The sequence below is a fragment of the Danio rerio genome, chromosome 19, assembly GCF_049306965.1.
Source record: "Danio rerio strain Tuebingen ecotype United States chromosome 19, GRCz12tu, whole genome shotgun sequence".
Classification (NCBI taxonomy): domain Eukaryota; kingdom Metazoa; phylum Chordata; class Actinopteri; order Cypriniformes; family Danionidae; genus Danio; species Danio rerio.
The window spans coordinates 6,599,249-6,623,204 of record NC_133194.1 but is presented as its reverse complement, the minus strand read 5'-3'; the positions used below and the strand labels follow the sequence as shown (position 1 = coordinate 6,623,204).

At 34.7% G+C, this 23,956-nt stretch overlaps 2 protein-coding genes across 3 annotated transcripts in view; one reads left to right on the top strand and one right to left on the bottom strand.

The window, feature by feature from the left end:
- The window catches only part of pdk2b (pyruvate dehydrogenase kinase 2b), a 12,832-nt gene extending 5,429 nt beyond the window's left edge, over positions 1-7,403 (bottom strand). The window contains 6 exon segments of the mRNA NM_200996.1: positions 1,451-1,528; positions 1,621-1,710; positions 3,804-3,988; positions 4,090-4,161; positions 6,098-6,239; positions 7,181-7,403. Coding sequence (NP_957290.1) covers positions 1,451-1,528; positions 1,621-1,710; positions 3,804-3,988; positions 4,090-4,161; positions 6,098-6,239; positions 7,181-7,298 — 685 coding nt within the window. The 5' untranslated portion in view covers positions 7,299-7,403.
- On the top strand, positions 1,473-23,956 carry si:ch211-264f5.2. 2 transcript variants are annotated; one of them, XM_068215174.2, is made up of 7 exons: positions 1,473-1,742; positions 16,721-17,038; positions 17,248-17,580; positions 19,324-19,672; positions 19,773-19,855; positions 19,994-20,043; positions 22,604-23,956. In XM_068215174.2, the coding sequence occupies exons 1-7, from the start codon at positions 1,676-1,678 to the stop codon at positions 22,652-22,654; spliced, it is 1,251 nt and encodes a 416-aa protein (XP_068071275.1). In that variant the 5' UTR covers positions 1,473-1,675; the 3' UTR covers positions 22,655-23,956.

The following is a 23,956-nucleotide window of genomic DNA, read 5'->3' as shown; positions in this document are numbered from 1 at the left end:
GTTTTACATTAAAGGTTCAGGACACACTGGAGAACTTTTTATATATATATATATTAACAGATTTGTGTGTGTTGAGCATCAGTTAAGATAATGTTAGCACCTTTCAGTTGTAATTGTGGGGAAAACTGGATAATTTTGAGCTTTTGTCAGCTAATTTCAGCTTCCGGGTTTAAAATGATTTTTGGGGCGGGATCAAAATCGGCGACGTATCGCAGCACTGCAAGTGCAATGATGACGCGTCGGTTTCTCATTATTATTCATAGCGGAGTTTTCTTATCCTATGAGAAGAGCCGGCTGCTTAATTATTCATGAGACCTGCCAGAGTCAAGCCCGAGCTGTGAGAAACGGACCCAAGCAGGCAGTTTTTAGCCGTTCATGAAGGCTCATATGCGTTTGTTTCCATGATCCACAGGGTTTGTTGCATGTTTTCCCCTGCGATCTTTTCAGGGCCGATCATACAAAAAAGCTGTGTGTGTGCTGCAAGCATTTTTGTCGGGAGAGCAGCACGAGAATTAGAGAATGGTGGACTCTGTCTTTTATCAGGAGTTCGTTCACATTCTGACACATCACTGTGGTGCTGTGTTTGCCTAAATCCTCCAGATTACCAGCAGGGCTAATGGTTAAAATAGACAGGTCAGGAGACCTGCTGCACTGAGTCTGCTGGATACGGGGATTGAGGGAGAAGGGTTTACATGAACACACTTATCTTTATAATGATATAAATTGTGGTTATGTGTATATGAAATTACGAATAACAAATGTAGCAGGGCATTAAATCACTGTTCATTTCTTTGCATTTTAACTTTGTAAACTATAAACTCATGCGTCTCCTCACGGTTTGTCTCATTTTGTGAGCTAACTGACATCAACAGTTGTTTGCTCACGTTCTCCCCTGCTGGCCACGCCCACTCCTGCCCTACGCTCGCGGAGCTCCACGCCCATTAATCATGCATCTTTTGAAAAAATTCTGAAGTAGACTTTAACCGAAAGTGGGGGGTGTCATGGCCCTTTAAGCACATCAGTGATCAAATGGTTATTAAAAATGTCTATTCATGTAAGGGTTTGTGTGTGTCATTTGAAAACAAAACACCATTTTGAGAAGAAATCACATTGTTTTTAACGTAGGGTTTCATTATGCAGAAGAATTGAAGGGTTTTGCCCAATGTGGGTGTGCTTTTTTGGTATTTAGAGTTCTGACAATATGAGACAGGCTTTCAGAAAATGTGTGTAAACAATTGGGAAAAACTGTAATGAACGTTTTGAATGTTTTTTTTTGTGTGTCAATGGACCGAAACCTCTCTAATTTGAAGCATATCTTCACTTGCGTTTCCAAATAAGAACAAATTAATAATAGATTTTGAATGACACAATTAAATAATGTTCGTTTTTTCATTTGGTCTGAACGAACCCTTAATAAGTGATGATGTATTTGAACATGTCTGTTCCTCACCGTTTATCTCTCTCAACTCCAGCTCAGGTGATCCGAGGTAATTCTGTTCACAGAGCATTTTAGCGCTCTCATAGGCATCTGAAGCAGAACACGGGACATCATCGCTGAGTCTGCACTTGTCGCTAAGGTAATATTTGCATAAATACTCGATTACACTCGATTGCACTCACCTCTGATTACGTCTGTGACGTCGCAGCAGGAGTCAATGCACCCGATGCTGCTGGGATGTCCTGGATTTGTGGAGCCATCAAAGATCAGAGCTGGAGATACAGCAGGAATAACAGGGTTACAGGTAATCATTTTCTCGTATCCAGTGAATGATTAACTTGAACAAGAGCAGGCCGGATTATTCAAGATCTAATGACCTGTGCATTTACTGAGAAAGCATGTAGTGCTCATTAGAGATGAAAATCAGAAATCTTTTATTTATTTTTTTACCGACCCGATCTCTGACTAGCGCATACATTTTATTGCATTAATTTTATACCAGAAAGTGTGTAAATGAAATATTAACTGAGGCCATTGATAACAGAAACGAAAGATATTCTACATTCACTTTAACAGATTTAACAAATATTAAGCTTTGTTTATGTCATATGTCTGCAATTCTGTAAATTGTTTAACATTAAATAAATTGTATGGATGATACTTTTGCATTTGGAGAGTTTTGACATTAACTCATGTTTAGGTGATAGCTTGGAGTTTTAGGTTTCAAGAAGTCAGAAAAGATTTAGCATAAACGGCTGTTCGCATATCACGCCTTTTGAGCACTCAAGTTTGTTATTTCATTTTAAGACGTGCTGCAATGTGCTTGCTTTTTCCGTCAACATTTCAAAATGGTGGAACCAATCAATCAGCTGCATAACTTATATGGATTATACACATTTCAGTAATAATGATCAGCTGATTACTTCAGATAAACGCAGATCACCAAAACTCTGTGGCGATTTTGAATGATTTCTACCAATGTAACTTGTATCAGCGCTACAGCAAGAGTTTGTCAATTGTGGTTCCTTGGAGAGCATACAGGGTGTCCGCAGGGTCTTAAAAAAGCCTTAAAATGTCTTCAATCCACTGAAATTTTGACTTGTAGGTCTTAAATATTTGTAAACAGGTCTTAATCTTTTTATGTCCATGTAAAGCTACCAACACTCATGTAATCACCAACAATCCAATATGGTCATTATCCAATTATACACCAATATCCAATCCAATATTACAATTATCGCCCTTACAATAATATTTGTTTTAAAGTTCTCTGTGTATTTATAGTCCATATATTGTGAGGACACTGACCTGGACAGACTTGTGCAATCATTTAGCTTATTATAGCTTTTTAAAAAGAAATTTTAAGATATGTTTATTGAAATGTGTATGTATACAAGCTAATTTATTTGAAACATTTGGCTGAGAAATTACGAACTATAATATAATATTAAAAAACTCTTCTATAAGTCTGAAATTTTTTTCATAATGGTCTTAAAAAGGTCAGAAAAAGTCTTCGTTTGAAACCCTGGCACAGCTAATGGTTAAAATTGGCACTCTTTACATTTACACACAATATGTGAATAGCCAGCCTGATCTCACGAGGAAACTTAAGTATTTTACGTTTTGTCAATTTAGTGGCTAATTCATACGAGTTCAGTCTTACGAAATTGTACGATTTTAAAAAAGAGGCGTGGCACCCAACCCCACCCCTAAGCCCAACCGTCATTGGGTGATGAGCAAATTGTACTAAATTGTACGAATTAGATTGTACGAATTCATACGAATTAGCCACTAAATCAAAAAGTTACGAATTGCAGTGGGATTTCGTTGGAATAGCTCTTAATATTAAGTCTTCTTGCTATTTTTAGCACCACCTACAGGAAAAAGTGATTTTTTCCAGCTTGTCTACTGTTTTTGATTAATACAGGTATGTTTTAATGTAGCATAATTTCACAAAGCTAAAGTCAGATCAATTCTTATTATTTTGAAGTTATATAAAACTTCACAAACTATTTTTTTGTGCAGATTATGATAAGAGTGCAGTAGTTTCCTCTCATTTTTTAACTTGCATCAAACAGTTTAGGCAGCTGTGATAATGCAATTTTCACACACTCATGTATTACACAATCTAGGACACAGGTGTCAAACTCGGTTCCAAAAGGGCCGCAGCTCTGCACAGTTTAGTTTCAACCCTAATTAAACACACCTGATCAAACTAATTGGGTCCTTCAGGCTTGTTTGAAACCTACAGGTAAGTGTGTTGGAGCAGGGTTGGAACTAAACTGTGCAGGGCTTCGGCCCTCCAGGGATTGAGTTTGACACCCCTGATCTAGGATGACGGACAAGAGCCGAGAGGTGTACTTACTGTGCTGGTTGATGAGCATGCGAATGGAAACACGGCTCATGTAAAAGCGGTCCAGAAAGTACTGAATGTTCTGACTTGTCACAGGATCTGCCCCGAACGTGTCTCTATACTCGATGACGCCCTGAGCCATGGTTGGCACCACGTCATTGTGCCTGTTCCTAATGGTCACCAGAGTTTCCACAAATCTGGGGGAAAACGATTAAAACAACAACATGAATATAATGGTTCAATATTTCTTTAATACGATAGATGGTTGTGTTGGGTGTGAGTAGATTGAAGAACCTACTCTGCGAGAACTCTGGGATCATCAGGACACTTGTCTTGGAATTCCAGGATGTCCATCAGACTTTGGACAAACCTGAGAGGGTAACAGAGAAGTCAATAGGAATGAATGGCTTATATAGTTTTTTAAAAAAGATTTTTTGGGGAATTTTTGCCTTTTATTTGACTGGACAGTAGTAGGTTGATAGGAAGTGTAGTGGGAGAGAGGGGGGTAAGATCAGGAAAGTTCCACGAGCCGGGCTTTGAACTCAGGACGCCTGGAGCGCTGCCTCACCATATGTCGGCGCACTGACTATCGTGTCGAAATGGCTAATATAGTTAATTTTATTTACAATGCAAATGTCTGATAATACGGACATAATGTTTTAACACTTGCTTATAAGTATGTTTGGCCATCTTTAAGTGCTCACCAGAGTTTTTGTGATAAACTATTAAAAATCAATTATGGTATTAAAATATGTCAGAGATTAAATAAATATTGCATGATTCACATATTTATATAAGTTGAAATGGATATTTACTACAACTAAAACTGACAATAAGATAATAAAAAGCTACAGAACCAAATTACTTAAACTAAGATGTAACAAATATTGTAAGATTCAATATCAATTCAAAATAATAATAAAAACTATAATAGTAAAGACCATCTCAATGTGGTCATGTCATTGGCCGATGAACATTTTCTGCTTGTTATCAAACTATTTCATAACTGAAACGAGAGGCAATTTAATCATAAATTGATGTTAAAACAGCTATCATAACATTATTTATCAATATGTGGCTCTTTGGATTCTCGGAAGCTATAAATTAAAAATGTAAAACAGGAGATACGTTGGGACCATTGTTTTTGTTAACATCCCTGAAATGGTTTATTGAAAAGTAATAATATAATAACAATAACACTTAGAAATAGTTATATTTTAGCCCACAAGTATTTTATATTACAGATATTGTATTATCATAAAATACATAAGTAATATACGTCACAAGAGATGTGCAGTTTTTCATGTAAATGATACTATGGTATTTATAAAAGCATGTTATGTTATATTTTAATAAATAATTAATTATAAATATATTTAATATTACATCCTATTACATCATATATTCTCTCTCTATTACTGTTTCCTCAGTGATTTCTGATTTCCACGAATTCCCCTCGTTGTTCTGCCCACCAGAACGTTCTGTTCACCCTCAGTTCTCGAAAACACATATGCGCGCCGCCGCTATGTACGTGCACCTTCTCATATTTCACTTTCTGAAGTTTAACCGCCGTATCCGTTGCATAACAGTAGCCTCGAGCAGTCTGGTAAACAAGTCATGGTATAGCACGCTGTAACAGACAAAGGGACGCAATATACAAATGGATAAACGATTTTTAAAAGTATATATTTGGATAAACACTTCACACCACCGAAACACATCACAACCAAACAGCCAAGCTTCGTATATCGTAGGAAAAGTACACATTATTTATTATATTGTCCAGTTTAACAGCAATAACTGTGATGATTATTCCAAAATGTAAGATTTGGTGCGTACAGCATGAAGCTGAATGTTTATAAACTGCTGAGTGGCGTTACTATGTCGAAAACACCCGACAGAGAGGAAGTAGGTCAAAGTTCATTGTACAGTAGTAAGGCGTGGGAGTCGTTACATAATGCACGCGAGGAGAAAAATAACTCTTTTTAATGGGTTAATATGATGTTCACCAAAGTATTTGATAACATATTCGCATGATTTAGCTACTTCACTTCTTATATAGGCTGTTAAAACAAATTAGTTGATGTTTAGGCAGTTTGGGACTTGTGGAGCTGCGCATTGATGGATTTGCTCTTCAGTTTTGGACTTTCAGCAGTGAAAAATACTCTGAAAACTGGACTGACCGAGTTAAACTTAATAGAACTTCTATGTTAGGCGGCTTTGACACAATCTACATTGTAAATTCGCTATATAAATGAACTTGAATGAATGTATGTTTTGTGTGAAACCAAAGCACACGAACTTACCAGCTGTGCACCAGCTGCACAGACTGAGTCTCTATTAGTTGGTCTGGTAAAAGGCTGATCTCCTTCAAACTGTTGCTCATTCTCACTGGGAGCTCCTGTCTGAGGAAAGCGAAGGATGTTTTCTCGCATGCATTTGTAGTTCCTGCAAAGATTATGATAGTGTGAAACAACAGCCTCGGGTCACTTCAGTGCAGTTACATAAATATGTAAATTGAGGTAAAGTTGGTTCTATATTTGTTAATGTAACGCTTCCTATATTGTTTACCAACTTTACCTTGAATATTCGGTCTGAATTAGCATAAAGTACTTCAAAATAAGCACTATATTTAATTGATTGTGAACAATATTTGATAGTCATTGCTAAAATGAGTTCTCTATATGGGATTAGCAAATAAAACCTTTATAAAATTATATTATTAAGGAGAATGTCTGAAAATGCGTGTATAAAACCAACTTTACCTCAGTAAAATTAAATATTAGCTATAGGTTATGAGGAGTAGCTGCTGAGCTAATATCTTAAGTGTTTTCTTCGCGTCAAGTTTTCGCGAACACAACTAGCTATTTGTAAAGTTAGTTTAATATTCGTTTATACACTTGGGCATTTTACTTAATAAAAGAAATTCAGGAAAAATATTTGCAAATTCTAAATATATAAGTCATATTAGCAGCCAATAACTATATAAAAGTACTATTGTTTACAGCCAAATATAGTACTAATGTTGTTATCAAAGTCATATTACATGCGATTTCAGACCGAATATTCAATGTAGCATGGTAAACTATAGGCTTTAAGTAACTTAAAGAAGACTTAAAACTTAAAGTAATGAAAATGAAAACGTTTGAGCAACCAATGGCATCTCATTGCTAATGCAACTATCGCGTGCATTAAATTATGCAATAGCTATATATTGCTATACAGTGTATAGTTTTATGTTTTTGCAAATGCACCATTAACGTTACATAATAAAATAAATATAAGGCTGTTTTGAAATGCAGTATGCATAATCATCTATCCATCCTGCTGTTATCATGTTAACAATAGGCTACAGCATTAAAAAAAATGCATTCAGTTTTGAAACTTACCAAAATCCAGAAACTGCTTCATGGACAAAGGCGATGGAGAAAACTTGGCGTAATAATCAATGTGCTTTGGCGCATTTAGCATCGCCGCGTTCCTCATCATAAATCTAACAAACTTCATCTTGGAAAGCTTAATATCCCAACTAAAAATCAGAGTAGATAAAAGTCGCTCTGGAAAAGTGATCGCTATATATCCTCAATGTAGTTCTTGGTTCAGTCTCGGGTTGTCTTGAGACCCCTGTTGTTGACGACTCTTTAAAGTTTGCGTTCGCGCACAGAGACACGCCCAATGCATTACGTCGAGATCGATGTTGGCCAATCAGAAAGTGGAGACAGGGACACTTGCACATGTCAGCTGTCAAGATCGAGATAAACAAGTAGCCTTAGAACTGTTTTTCCTGGGATGCGAGCCTGCCTGCGTAATGTTTGTACACCATAGCATGGAAAGTCACACGGTGGCATCACAACAAGACGGCCATAAAAATATGATACAGCTGGTCAAGATGAGGTCAAGCTTCACCTTTCACCCACTTGTACTGGAGCACAGAAATATGTATTGTAGTTTAATTTCCTTCGGCTTTGTCCCTCTATACATCAGGGGGCATCACAGCGGAATGAACCACCAACTAATCTAGCATATATTTTACATAGCGGATGCCCTTCCAGCTGCAACCCAGATACTGGGAAACACCCATACACCTACAATCACTACAGCCAATTTTATTCATTCATTCATATTCTTTTCGGCTTAGTCCCTCTATACATCAGGAGGCATCACGGTTGAATGAACCACCAACTTATCCAGCATATGTTTTACACAGCGGATACCTTTCCAGCTGCAACCCAGGATTGGGAAACACCCATACACTTTTACATTCACTACAGCCAATTTAGTAGTTTAAATACCACATGTGTTTGGACTGTGGGGTAATACCGGAGCACCCAGAGGAAACCCACGCCAACAAGGAGAGAACATGCAAACTCCACACAGCAATACCAGCGACCTTCTTGCTGTAAGGCTACCGTGTATTTGTTTTATATAATATAATTTGTTTTGTATGTTTGTTTTATACAGTATTTGTTTTATATAATTGTTGTAGTTGTAGTTTACAAAAGCCCCTCCAGGGAAAAGTACAACACAGCATGGAAACTCACATGGTAGCATCACAACAAGCCATTAAAATATGATAGAGCTGGTCATTATGAGGTCAAGCTTCACCTTTCACCCAGTTGGACTCGAGCACAGAAATGTGTTATATGTAGTAGGCTATGAATGTGATTCATTTCATTCATTCATAAAATATTTTTTTAAAAAGCCAATATACAACAAACTTTTTATCATGTTTAATGTGCACTCACCGGCCACTTTATTAGGTACACCTGTCCAGCTGCTTGTTAATGCAAATTTCTAATTAGCCATTCACTTGGCAGCAACTCAATGTATTTAGGTAGACATGGTCAAGACGATCTGCTGTAGTTCAAACAGAGCATCAGAATGGGGAAGAAAGGTGATTTAAGTGAATTTGAGCTTGCCAGATGAATTGGTCTGAGTATTTCAGAAACTGCTGATCTACTGGCATTTTCACGCACAACCATCTTTAGGGCTTACAGAGAATGGTCTGAAATAGAGAAAATATCCAGTGAGCGGCAGTTCTGTGGGCGCAAATGCCTTGTTGATGCCAGAGGTCAGAGGAGAATGGCCAGACTGGTTCCAGCTGATAAAGGCAACAGTAACTTAAATAACCACTCAATACGACCGAGGTCCGCAGAAGAGCATCTCTGAACGCATAACACGTCCAACCTTGAAGCAGATGGGCTACAGCTGCAGAAGACCACACCGGTTGCCAATTGGATAATAGAAGATTCGAAAAACCTTGTCTGGTCTGATGAGTCTCGATTTCTGCCGCAATTTTGGATGGTCGGGTCAGAATTTGACATCAACAATATGAAAGCATGGATCCAAATCTGCAGCAACTGCGTGATGCTATCATGTCAATATGGACCAAAGTATCAGAGGAATATTTCCAGTACCTTGTTGAATATATGCCATGAAGCATTAAGGCAGTTCTGAAGGCAAAATGGGTCCAACCCAGTACTAGTAAGGTGTACCTAATAAAGTGGCCGGTGAGTTTATTTGTTTTGCTATGACTGCAGTTTTAGTTTTTGGTCCTTTATAAAACCCCCAACTAAAGAGAAATGATAGCTTGTGATCAAGTGATCGGCTAGCATTAAGGTATGCATGGGATAGCAGTTCAATCTATGTTTATAGTGTCTGTCTCTAGCAAATCAGGTTTAAACAAAAAAAAAATATATATATATATAAATAAATAAATAAGTGTTTTTCTGGGGTGCAAGCTTGTCTGCGTAGTGTTTGTACTGTACACTACAGCATGGAAAGTCACACGGTGTCATCATAACAAGGCGGCCAATAGAATATGATCCAGCTGGTCATTATGAGGTCAAGCCTCACCTTTCTCCCAGTTGGACTTGAGCACGGAAATATGTAAGGGAGCTGTATAAAATGTGAATCATTTATAGTCATTTTTTGAAGCAATTGTAAAAAAAGATGTACTGCACTATTACTCTATAAATATCAAATACAGGCATGCATATAAGAAATGTGCAATATTCACTAAAAGGCTAAGTAGGTAAAAGGTCAAATTATTAGAGCAGGTCATGATTATTAATATGGAGCGTACGATTCTGACATCCCATGATGTGATGACTTTATACGCATGTGAATGAAAATGAATCAAATGAATGTCAGAGGTGATACGTGTGTGTGGTGTCCTTGTTTTGGTGCATGTAGAACATATCACTGACCCGTTTGAAAAATGTGCATTTAATACATATATACATTTAAACATTTTATTTCTATTTGATGTTTAATAAATTGTTCACTCCATATATTGTTTGCACAAAACAAAGCAGCATTTTAATTCTAAAAAAATCTTACTGTGACATTTATAACAGCACATACAGTTGAAGTCAGAATTATTAGCCCCCTGTTTGTTTATTTTTTTTCCCTAATTTCTGTTTGACAGAGAGATTTTTTTCAACATATTTCTAAGCATAATAGTTTTAATAACTCATCTATAATAACTCATTTATTTAATCTTTGCCATGATGACAGTAAATAATATTTGAGTAGATATTTTAAGACTCTTCTATACAGCTTAAAGTGACATTTAAAGGCTTAACTAGGTTAATTAGGTTAACTAGGCAGGTTATGGTAATTAGGCAAGTTATTGTATAACGATGGTTTGTTCTGTAGAATAACTAGAGAAAAAAATTGCTTAATGGGGCTAACCATTTTGACCTTAAAAACGTTTTTAAGAATTAAAAACTGCTTTTATTCTAGCCAAAATAAAACCAATCAGACTTTTTCAGGAAGAAAAAATATTATCAGACATACTGTGAAAATGTCCTTGCTGTGTTAAACATAATTTGAGAAAAGTTTAAAAAAGAAAAGGGGGGCTATAAAATTCTGACTTGAACTGTATATATTTGTTAGCTATTTTTTTAATAAATATTCATAGACTTGATGTTTCATTTTATTCTTTTACGCATTCATTTAAATTGAAGTGTGGCTTAAAGGGGTAGTTCATCCAGAAATGAACATTTCTACAGCATGTACTCACACTCACTCAAGCACAAAACCAGATATTCTGAAGAATGTTGGAACATTTGTTTTCATTGACATCACTACAGGAACAAAAAATGCTACGAAGGTTTCTCCATCACATGACATGTGGATCTGAAAAATCTTAAGCTGCATAAAACTTGAGAAGTTAAGATGCTTACTCGCAGGATCTCTTAAATCTTTTTTTTTTTACATTTTTTTACAAGAACTGGAACAGTGTTTTAGACTGGAGCAAAGGCTTACCTTGTTCAGTTATCAGCTCTAATCCACAGTAAATAACTGGAAAGAGGAAATATTTACATTTTAACACAAACTTTTCATTTCTTTTTTCTTTCCTTTTTTACTCTTTTATTTAAAACTTGCTCAATTGTAATAATTATTAGTACACGGTGGTGCAGTGGGTAACATGATCACCTCACAGCAAGAAGGTCGCTGGTTCAAGCCCCGGCTGGGTCAGTTGGCATTTCGGTGTGGAGTTTGCATGTTCTTGTTTGCGTGGGTTTCCTCAGGCTGCTCCAGTGTCCCCCACCGTTCAAAGACATGCGCTATAGGTGAATTGAATAAGTTAAATAAGCCATATAGTGTATGAGTGTGAATAAATGTGTATGGGTGTTTCCCAGTGTTGGGTTGCGGCTGGAAGGGCATTCACTACGTAAAACATGTGCTGGATAAGTTGGCAGTTCATTCTGCTGTGGCGACCCCTGATTAATAAAGGAACTAAGTCGAAAATGAATGAATGAATGAATGAACAACAAGGATCAAAGAACATGGCTAGACAAAGAAATGAAACGCTTTGTAAAGTTACAGGTTCGTTCGACAAACAAAACAAACAAATAACACTAAGCAATGTGTGAGCAAATGTGGTGTATTAATAGTCTGTGTAATGAGTCCTTGAGCAGCTTCAACTGTGAGTGTTTAGACGAGATTAGGAACCGGTGTGTGTGCGCGGTGCATGCTGTGATTTGTAGTCCATTTGGTAGCAGAGTAGCTAGATCGCTGGTGACTGTAATGATGGTCTTTAAAAAAATGCTACAAAAGTCAATGCCTGTTTTTATCCATGATTAATCAGTATATATTCCTTTATGTTCTAGAGAAGAAAGAGGTTTAGAAAAAGTGGTGGAAGACAGAATTTTCCTTTTTGGTCCTTTAAGTTTGCAAATAATTGCATATTATTGCCATTTACCCAAAAACTACAATCTTCATTTCAGAGCTGCAGTCCACTTTCATAAAAAAATATGTTAATAAAATACTGTTAAATCCATTTTAAAAGCACATTAACATTTCACATCAACTGTGTTCGTTGAAACATCAATCATTTATTTTAGGACATTTACCTTTTTAGCATCAAATGACAGACTAAATAACCTTAAGGGGATTTGACCCTTACATTTTTACATGCATTATTGTGCTATTGTAATTAATATATTATTAATGGCTGAAAGTGGTCTTAAAATGATAGTAGTTTCATTTCTCACAATAATTTTGCACAACAAAAAAATGTATATTTATTCTGAGAGGCCTAATTGCATATAAATAAGATAAGAGGTCATGCTTAAACTTTAAATCAGCTCAGACTAAATCATTATTGAGAGAGAAAAAAAAAAGATTTGTAATGTTACTTTCTTTATTTCAAGTAACAAAACAATTCAATTCACAGATGTCAGTCAATACAAGTATAGACTGGAGTGATATTTGAGATGTGTAACATATTGTAAATAATACCAGGAAACTGAGATTGCATAAATCCTGTGGTAAAACTGTCTCATGACTGCTCCCTGGAGGAGAAAATCAGACAGACAGACAAACAGATGACTGCAATACTGGAACTGGTAGCAAGTCTGCTGCTCGTGGTTTGGTTTGCACAATAGAGAAAACAAATATGTACAACTACCAGATTAAATGGACACAAGTCAAAATAAACTGGAAAACTGGACCCTTTAAATATTTATCAAATTAGTCTATTAAGTTGAGTCAAGTTTTAAATGTAGTTCAGATAAATATAGATATATTTTAGGATTAATAAGATGACATTTTGTTTTTAGTCATTAATTAATGCATACATCATCTAAATGCAATTTTAGTAGCTTTGGAGCATGGATGACCTTAGGACAACATATGCCAAATACATGTTTGATTTTATATTACATTACATTTTACATAACTGTATTTCAATTTTTAAAATCGATAAATAAATAATTATCACTACTAATAATATTTTTTGTGTATATATTGTAATATTACTGTTATTATTATTATGATTATTATTGAACATTGTTTGAGGTAAATGTTATACTCAACCTGAGACTTTACACTTTATAAAGGGGAAGGATGACAGGAAACAAGTGTATTAGAGATGTTCGGGAAATGTTGAAATCCACAAACGTTAAAAGGAAGTGTGTTAGGGATGCATTTTATTTCAAGACGAAGGTACACGTGAAGAGATTTTATCAATCTTGGTAAATCAGTGAATATCCACATGGCTTTTCTGCTGCGTACCCTAGTGCTGCTTTTAGGAGTTCAAGGTAAGACAATCTTTAGGGTAATATATATATATACATATACATATATACAGTTGAAGTCAGAATTATTAGCCCCCCTTTTAATTATATTATTTTTTAAATATTTCATAAATTATGTTTAACAGAGCAAGGAAGTTTCTGATAATATTTTTTTCTTTTGGAGAAAGTCTTATTTGTTTTATTTTGGCTTGAAAAAAAGCAGTTTTAAATTAATTTAAAAATATTTTAAGGTCAAAATTAATAGCCCCTTTAAGCTATATGTTTTACAGAACAAATCCTTATACAATAACTTGCCTAATTACTCTAACCTGCCTAGTTAACCTAATTAACCTAGTTAAGCCTTTAAATGTCACTTTAAGCTGTATAGAAGTGTATTGAAAAATATCTAGTCAAAATTATTTACTATCATCATGATAAAGATAAAATAAATCAGTTATAAGAAATTAGTTATTAAAAATGTGCTAAATAACTGCTCTGTGTTAAACAGAAATTAGAGAAAAATAAACAGGGGGCTAATAATTTGCCGTTATTATTATACAGGCTTATTATTCTGACTTCAATTGTATATATACAGTTGTCTATAACTTGACTGGTGGATTTTAAATTAACTATAATTTCTGTATAGGCTACTGTATGTATTTTTCTCACACACTTTCCTTGGGCTGCTTTACTGGGGTCACCACAGCGGAATGAACCGACGTATTTCATATATTTTTAAATAGCTGTAATATTTTAAAACTATTTATTTAATTATTTGCCGCTGATTATCATATCGTTAGTGATTGCACTGTAGGCCTATGCAGCTTTAATATGCAAACCCTAATATAAGCATGAGGCTATATAATTAATTTTCATGTTCATCAGTTTTAAAAGTTAATAAATTATATTGGGATGAAAATAATTAGATTTAAACAAGTATTTATAAAACTAATATAATAATTAAATGTTAAATATACTCAGTTGTGATGATATACATAATTAAACAGACGTAATAGCCTATATTGGTCAGGGATTGATCAATCCAGTCAGTTTACTGACGTCAAAGTGATTGAAATGACGTTCGTTTGACATTTCAACAGAGCTTGAAATTTCATAGTTTCAAACGTGCCCTTTCAGCAAACATCCTCTTTCTCTCTGTGCCCTTAATGTATTGGCAAAGTCCCTTTAAGTGGATTCTGGCTGGTGTTGTGAAACCTTTAAAGAATTCAAAGCAGATGCATCAACCGGATTCTCATCTGCTGCCTAAAAATGGAGATATAATTTCCAGATAAAAGTTATTTTCCCCCTCAACAGTTTACGTTTACTCTTTGAATCAGTTTGCTGGGATCTGTCAAGCAAAACAGGTAATAATAAAGATTTTGAGCCAAAATCAGCGATTTGGAGAAATCTGTCACTAGAGGTCGCTGTTCAGTTATGCTAACATCGTGATGTTACAAAGAGGATTTCTGTGACTTTTGTTGTCTTGTAGGATGTTTACCATCCTGCTGTATATCTGCAACTCTTCAGATTATAGAAATGTGCTTTCTATGACATAGATTTAGACCTCACCAGCTGAATTTTGGTAACACTGAAGTTGTGAGAGGCTAACACGTTTTGGTTAGCTTAAATTGGATAGTTCACCCAAAATCGAAAATGTCCTACATTAACTCACACATATAAACCTTTCTGACTTCTTTTTTTCTATGGTTAACAATAGAAGATGCTTTAAAGAATGTCAGCAACCTGGAACCCTGCTGAAAATTCCAGCTTAAACCAGCCTAGGCTGGTTGGCTGGTTTTAGCTAGTCGACCAGGGCTGCGTTTCCCGATAACGATTGATCTTAGCACTTAAGAGCGTTTTCTACGAGTCATTTTGCGAACGTTCGTTATTGTTTCACGTGCGTTTCCCAAAAATGCACTTAACACAATTGCACGTAGCCCAGCTTTAAGTGCAACTTAGGAGTCGCTATCCGTTTGTTAAGTGCTGAAATGTCACGCTATAGAATGGCTCGTTATTGTTGCACATGTTATAGCAATCCATATAATTCTTCTTCTACTTGTGTGAATGTATATTCAACTCGAATAACATAAAAAAAAATATATTTTTGAGCCAGTTTAAAAACATAAATTAACTGGAAATGTCGTACTGTAAAAACACTGTCTTGCTCCAATCTCGCATAAAACTAATTCTAACAGTCCTTGCCGGAAATGACATCAGCATCATTTTCGATATTTATATGAAACCTTAATTAAGTAGAATTATTTATCAATTTCTTTATCAAAAATTGCTTATCTCACATCAAAATAAATAAATAAGTAAATAAATAAATAAGCTCTTACATCTATTTTTGAAAAGTTTAGCCTAATTATTAATTATTATTATTTGTATATTGAATTGTGTAATGTGTAGAAAATATAAATGAATAGAGATATACGTACAAATAAAATGAATAATGACTTTGAAGAGAAGTAAATTGTAGGTGCAATTTGCCGGTTGTCCAGCAGGTGCCCTCATAACTCTGTCTCCTTACGATGCACTTAAGGCTTTACGATTACTCCAGAGCACTCGTAGATCCACGAAGATTTTCAAGTGCTACTTAAGTTACGATGCTTTTGGGAAACAGACCGTAATATTAAGATCAGTCGTACGATCATTTCTACGAACTTCTTAGGCTTACGATGCTTTTGGGAAACGCAGCCCAGGCTGGTTTTAGAGGCGTTTTGGCCATTTCCAGGCTGGTTTATAGCTATTTCCAGCCTGGTCTTAGCTGGTTTTGGCTGGGCTCCAAGCCTGGCTAGGCTGGTCAAGCTGGTTTTAGCTGGTCATCTCCCAGCCTGACCAGCTAAGACCAGGCTGGAAATGGCTGGAAACCAGCCTGAAAATGGCCAAAACCCCTCTAAAACCAGCCTGGTCGACCAGCTAAAACCAGCCAACCAGCCTAGGCTGGTTTAAGCAGTTTTTTTCAGTAGGGAAATCAATGGCTAGCTATACCTTTCCAACATTCTCCAAAATATTGTCTTGTTTTCAGCAGTAGAAAGAGACACAAACAGGTTTAGAACAAGTCGATGAGTAAATGATGGCAGAATTTTCATTTTTGTCTGTATCTTTAGTAGTTCACATCAGTCCAACATGCATTTTGGGGTAGGCTATATAAAATAAAGACGTTAATGAAGCTAATTTTCTTGCTAACTTGCTACAATGCGTAAAGTAGCAGATTCTGTTACATTTTCAGATTCAGAGACCTTGCAGTCTCTTCTTCACATCAGACAAAGATGCTGTAATACAGAAAATATAGTCTCTATTTGTTCAGTGCAGCTAAGCCAAACCACACCACACCATACATAATAATTTGCCATGATCAGCAGAGAGTCTTCATATTAAAATGATCTGTTTTATGTTTAGGTATAAACTCTCTATGGACAGTAAGCAAGATTACAGTTCAAAGTGGGGGATCCGTTACCATTCCCTGTCACTATTACCGTCAACACAAGGATCTTGTAAAGATATGGTGCAAAGGCAAGAGGTGGATGACCTGCGTGAAGATGAGACCTACCAATCAACAGAACCGAACCGGGATCAGCTTTTACGATAGCCCAGATGAACTGGTAACGACCATGACAATGACAAACCTACGCAGCAGTGATTCAAACCGCTACTGGTGTGCAGTGAAAACAGGAGGCTCCCACGTGAGAACATCTCTGGAACTTTCCATCACTGAGGGTAAATATATGGGTGATGTACTTTAGCACCACCAGACATTTGATGATTCCAAGTGTAGAGTCATTATACAGAAACTGCATGTTTTGCAAAGGCATTTTTGTAAAAGCATAAATTTGACTATATGAAAATCATTTTTGTTAAATATAGGGGCAGAAATTGTTTTGAAATATTTGTAGAATGTAACCCTGTAACTGATTGCATATTTTCAGGAACTCCAGATTTGTCAGTGGCCAATAACAGGGTGTCTGGTGAAGAGGACAGCAATGTCACCATCCGGTGTCTCTACAGTGACAAACTTAGAGATACTGAGAAAAAATGGTGCATTAGTGGGGACTTGAACTCCTGTCAAACAGCTCAGGATATAGAGGCGTCCCCTGGCGCAGATCTGCAAATAAATGACACAGATGACGGTGTTTATACTGTGACACTGATTGGAGTGAAGAAGACAAACGCGGGCTGGTATTGGTGTATGGCTGGAGAATGGCAGGTTCCTGTTCATATCACTGTCAATTCAAGGCAGATGTTTACAGATGGGAATACAAGTGAGTTTTGGTAATGGTTTATTGCATATATTGTGTAGTCAGAATGTATTTCAGTAACATTGCAGACATAAAATGAATGCTACTTTCTTATTACCCATATGAAAAATAACCATGGATTTACTACTACATATAACATTAAAGGGACAGTTCACCCAAAAACTAGAGACTACATTTACTCACCCGCAGGTTCCTAATTCTGTTTAACACTAAAGACGTTATTCTGAAGAAAGCTGGAAACCTGTAACCATTAACATCTATTTGAAACAAATACTATGGAAGTCAATGGTTGCTAGCTTTCAGCTTTCTGAATAATCACTTTTGTGTTCAGCAGAAGAAAAAAAAACAATCTGGTTTAAAACATTTTAGGTGTGAAAAAATGTTGACAGAGTTTTCAGTTTTTGAACTATCCTTTTAAACTATTGTAACCACAATTCAACCTTGATTTTGCTAAACAATATAATCCCATATAAAAGGGTTTAATTTGACTTGATTTGAGCAACATTGGGTTATTTACTTAATGTAGCTCAGGAACATTTAGCAACAAGAATGTTCAAACTGGTGAACAAACTGGTGAATAAAAGTTCCACAGTTTAGATGCCAATGAAGAGAATGCCCACTCTCACATAGATTTTAGCCACGCTGACTGCTTTTGGGTAAACTGTCCCTTTACTCAATTATCTGTAAGTTTGATAGCCTTTTTGATGGTCTGTGATTGATTTAGTTGCATCTTCTACAGGGTTTCTGCAGGTTTCACCAAGTTAAAATAAATACATTTGTAAGACCATTATTAATGAAATTTTAGACTCATAAAGGACTAACGGCTAAGGAATTTTACAAAGTGCCCAAATGGAATAACATTTAATTTGTCCAATTAATTTTTTTCTTTAATAAATGTATTAATAAAATATTAAATGAATAATAAACTATTTAAATAATTTAGATATTTCTTAGCTAAATATTTTAATTAAGCTCTATTTGTATCATTGTCTTTTTTTCAACATAAACTTTCTTTAAAAAAAAAATTAACAAATGTTTTAAAAACTATAATAATCTAAATCTATGCTCATCAATCTGTCCTCTGCAGTTAATGGAGCACTTTTAAACAAATGTTATTGTATGGAAAATAATTGAACCATTATGATTAATGGAGCAAAAATTACCTTTTTAAATAAAAGGTTTAAAGTGTTATTGAGATGAATTGTTGGTGATTCTATAAGTTTTTGCCAGATTGGGTAGATAAACAAGAACAAAGGAAAATAGGACTTGTTTAAAAAAATATTTAAAACCTACAGCACAATATTTCAGTAAATTTAAGACTTCTTAAGGCCTAAAACTTTGATTTTGGGACATTTTAAGACCCCCCAGAAACCCTGTTCTAGTCATGTTGTGTCTGGAGTGGACAGACGTAACCCTGCCTTAAACTCATGCCACTTGTTTAGCCATGGTGTGGATAATCAAAACAAACAGAGTAGACTTTTGGACGGGAATTATTCAATGAAAACCAATATTGCCAATCCAAACAGCATGCTTATTGTAAGTTACCCTTGTCAAAACTTGTTGTAACTTGATTTAAGACAGGAAAATAGTGGTGAAAAACTGTGTGAACCAACACTCCACCACACTGCTGTACCTCACCTGAAAGCATTATACCATATCATTCAAGAAAGTACAAATGTACTTTTATTAGGTTCTGAATAAGCAGTAGCAATTTGTCTCATACCTGACCTGCTCTTTTATTTACAGGTTCTTCCACATTTACCACAGCACCATCCTTCATCTCAACGTACTCCACTGCTGTTCACAACCATAGTCCAGTGGCAACACTTGAACCTACAAAAGCAAAATTACCTGAAAGTACTTCCGTTCACACATTTACAGCATCCCCAAAGCAGTTTCAGTCAACAATACCGTCATCCTCATCCTATCCGACATCAACAAAGAACTCAAAAGAGGACTCGTCCCAAAGCAGCAGTACCATTAGGACAAAGAAACCACTAGCCAGCAGATCCACAACTCCATTTGTTGATAAGAGCTCTGCAGTTACTGTTTCATTTAAAGAAACAATATCTGTACCCTCTGGATATGGATCCAGGTACAGTATGTTCAAAGTGTTTCTGTAAAACATACTATCATTTCGCATGTTAGCTGATAACATATTTCAAGTCTAATGACTATTTATTTATGTATTTCAGAAACCTTATTTGGGTGGTTTTACTAGTTTGTGTGGTACTCACATTGTTTACTGGTATTGCTTGGAAATTGTGGTCATGGCAGAGTAAGACTTATTTTCATCATAATAAGACTGATTTTTACATAATGGAGTAAACTTCCCCTTTTTAATATTTAAGAGAATTCCTTCTTTAATTTATATAAATTAAATGTATAAACAATACTTTTCTCTGATCATTTTCAGAGAAGGCAAATGGAGGAGAGGAAGCAACAGAATTAACAGCAGAATTACATGTAAGTAAATCTTTAACCGTTTCGAACTTGCTGTTTAAAAAAATAAGAATAAATTCAGTTAAATTAAAGACTTACAATACGTAACTTTGGTCCAGAATGGAAAAAAGACATTAAATAACGAGTGAGTACCATCACAAGTTCGTCTCAGAAACCGCGGTTTGTTTAGTGCTTACGTCATTAGCACGCGCGTGTCTCGTCATATCCACACAGAAAATGTATACTTGTGAGATGTAAGAATAACAAAAAGGTTAAAAACTATGAGCAAAATGTATCGACAAAGGCCTAAATCACCGATTTAAAAACCAAATAAACTGTAAACAAGGCAGATTTAACGTGTAAAAAGAGGCCAACAAAGAATGCGTAAAACCCGAGTGAGCTGTTTTATTCATGAAGACGAAATGCCCAGCTCAGAAATCCCCAGACCCCTTTGTTTTTTACTCAGGTAAGGTAATTAAACTTTTATTTTTTGTCCAACAACATGTGCTAAGAAGCAATGAGCTCACCATAACGCGATTGTCTTTTCTATATTTGTTTTGACAATAGTAGCCTGGGTAGTGTTTTGCGTTGTATGTTGAAGAATGGACCGTGTAAAATACAAACCTGATTTCTTTTTTGTTTTTTAACTTGCGACCTGAAGTGAATTAAGTACTATGTAATTTGGCAGTGTGACCACTAGAGTGCGGTCTAAAACAGCAGAGAAGTTTTCTCTCAAGAAGCTGTTTTGAGATTTAAACCCACATGGAAAGAAGCATAGTAAATACCAAAGTAAAGTACTTGAATTAATTTGTTACAGTAGTATTGTTGCTATATATATATATATATATATATATATATATATATATATATATATATATATATATATATATATATATATATATATATATATATATATATATATATATTTATATATAACTTTACAAAAAAATTACCACAGGTAGGCCTTCAATACACCACAATTTACTGTGATAAAAACTGATTATATACATATACACACACAGTGTTGGGGAAAGTTACTTTTGAAAGTAATGTATTAAAATATTGAGTTACTCCCCAAAAAGTAACTAATTGCATTTCTTAGTTAGTTTTTATTTTAAGTAATGCATCATGTTACTTTTGAGTTACTTTTTATTACCTGGCTGTGGCTTGATCTCTTTCTTTATTTCCTTATTTTTTAATAGAGAAGTTTTTGCGATTTAACAATGGACTGTAAAACCTTCATTTACCTTTAGAAAAAGTGTATTAAAATTCATATTTTAGGATAATATTATCTGAGAACTTTCGGACAACAGAGCTATACATGCCATATATATATTGTATATATATTATATAATATTATTATATATTGTATATTATATATATGGTAACACTTATGATTGGTTCGTGAGATCAGCCAGCTTGGCGAGTACCAAGTAATCATAAAATGTGATTAATGGCCGATGCGGCTCGATCGGAGCATCCGTTGCATGATTAATTGTGATGACTTTAATTTTAGTTCAGCAATTTATTTTTTTTAAAAACTATTCAATTAAACTAAAACATATTTAGTTAAAAATATAAAGCATTACATTTTCAAAAAAGAACTCAAATATTATTACTCATTTTTAAAGGTAATGCGTTACTTTACTCATTAATTAGAAAAGTAATATTATTACATAACTCGAAATAATATTAATATTATATCAGAAAACCTGTTTCAGAAAAGTACTCTGTTTTTTTGTCATATTACAATTTGTAATATTTTTTTCTGGTTCAATTATGATTTTGAAAATCAGCTAGTTTCATGCTAAATCAAGGAATGTGAAATAAAAATGACAGAAAGTGTAGCTTAAATCGTAACCGCTGTCAGATATTGTAAAACTGATTCCTTTAAATCACGTGGTTCACCAATAACATTACATTATTCACTTGTAAATTCAATCTAGACAATTAAAGAAATAGTTCCAGAATGAAAATGTCCTCATAATTTACCCATCCCTAGTTTTTTTTTCCAGGTATTTCCAGGTACTTCTCCAAATAAAGTAGAGATTTAATACAACTTCATAAAGCTTTTAATAATTACAATTTCTTAACTAGCAAATTCATCAGTCATTTATATATGTATTTAAATATAATACTTTATACTTTGATGACAAGGGAGTGAGCAAATTATAATTCTGGGAGTGAACTAATACTTTAAACCTGCAATTGCTAATAACTGACTTATTGTTGTGGATAACACCAACATAATAAACATCTGAGACTCTTCGATTTTCAAAAATATTCTATGTTAATGTTTGCCTGTTTATCCATGCAGCACAATTAACACACTTACAGTGTTTTTGTACAGTAACCACAATGTCATTTAAATGTGTTCGTGCAAAACCAAAAAAATGTCTTTTCTCCAAGACGCATGCAGATTTCTTTATAATTATTAGAGGACCTAAAGTTACGTAGTGTGCCATTTATTTATTTAGTCTGAACGAAATAAGAATTTGCCAGAGGTATTAATAATAAATGCTACATATTTGATTGTTAAGACATTTTATTTGCTGACAAGTTGTTTTGTTGTTGTGATTAATAGGTTGACGAAAGAGTTGATCTACTGAGCAATGAACTTACGAATACTTCATGACAATAACTGTCCTAATAACATAACCTCCTTAGAGATATTGTAGAGTTTTAAAGGTGAGAACAGAATATTTCTTAAATCTACTTGTACAAATGATACTGTGTGTATTTGTTAATTAAATAATGCCATTTAATTTAGTTTTTATGATGTTGTGGATTTCTTTGTTCACTTTGATGTGAAACTATGACCACATTGAAATAAAGAGGACATTCACGTAATAGATTCATGAAACTAGCCTTTTGTTATGCCACATAATGTAACTGGTTCTACTGGTTATTTCATAAATCATAGAGTCTGGGTCATGAAACACTCTCTGTTTTTCCCAAATCTGTAGGCAGGTTACTTAAGGCGTACAAAAGTTCTTAGCACAAACTTCAGTCCTACATCAACAACTTTCCTGCTGAGCTATGCTGTTTTGTCTGTAAGTCAGGTTTTATCAGATGGTACAAAGGGTGTATTTGTCAGTTTTTTTACTTGTTTATTAAAAGGATGAAGCATAAATTGTGTTCTGATAGTATACAGAAAAGTATACTGTAGTATAAATTCAGAATTATTAGCCCCCCCTGTTTATTTTTTCCACCGGTTTCTGTTTAACGTAGAGACAATTTTTCCAACACATTTCTAAACATAATAGTTTTAATAACACATTTCTAATAACTGATTTATTTTATCTTTGCCATGATGACAGTAAATAATTCTGGGGGGTAATTCTGGCTTTAACTGTATATTTATCTATGTGATGTTTGTGTGTGTGTGTGTGTGTGTGTGTGTGTGTGTGTGTGTGTGTGTGTGTGTGTGTGTGTGTGTGTGTGTGTGTGTGTGTGTGTGTGTATATACAGTTGAAGGATTAGCCATCTTTACATTTTTTTCTTCTTTTAAAAATATTTTCCAAATAACAGAGCAAGGAAATTTTCACAGTATGTCTGATAATATTTTGTCTTCTGGAGAAAGTCTTTTTTGTTTTTTTTTCAGCTAGAATAAAAGCAGTTTAATTTTTTTTAAACACCATTTTAGGTACAAAATTATTAGCTGCTTTAAGCTATATTTTTTCTCGATAATCTACAGAACAGACCATCGTTATACAATAACTTGCCTAATTACCCATACCTGCCTAGTTAACCTAATTAATCTAGTTAGGCCTTTAATTGTCACTTAAAGCTGCATAGAAGTGTCTTAAAATACCTAGTCAAATATCATTTACAGAAATTGGGAAAAAAAAAATAAACAAGCGGTCTAATAATTCAGGGGGGAAAATAATTCTGACTTCAACTGTGTATGGACAAAATAAAAAGTCTTTGTTTCATA

Excerpts from the sequence above, each read along its gene's own strand:
- si:ch211-264f5.2 (XM_068215174.2), top strand. The coding sequence starts at position 1,676 with ATGTCCTGGATTTGTGGAGCCATCAAAGATCAGAGCTGGAGATACAGC. Across the intron at positions 1,743-16,720 it reads CAGGAATAACAGGGTTACAG|GTATAAACTCTCTATGGACA; the intron begins GTAATCATTTTC and ends TTTTATGTTTAG. Across the intron at positions 17,581-19,323 it reads GTTTACAGATGGGAATACAA|GTTCTTCCACATTTACCACA; the intron begins GTGAGTTTTGGT and ends TTTTATTTACAG.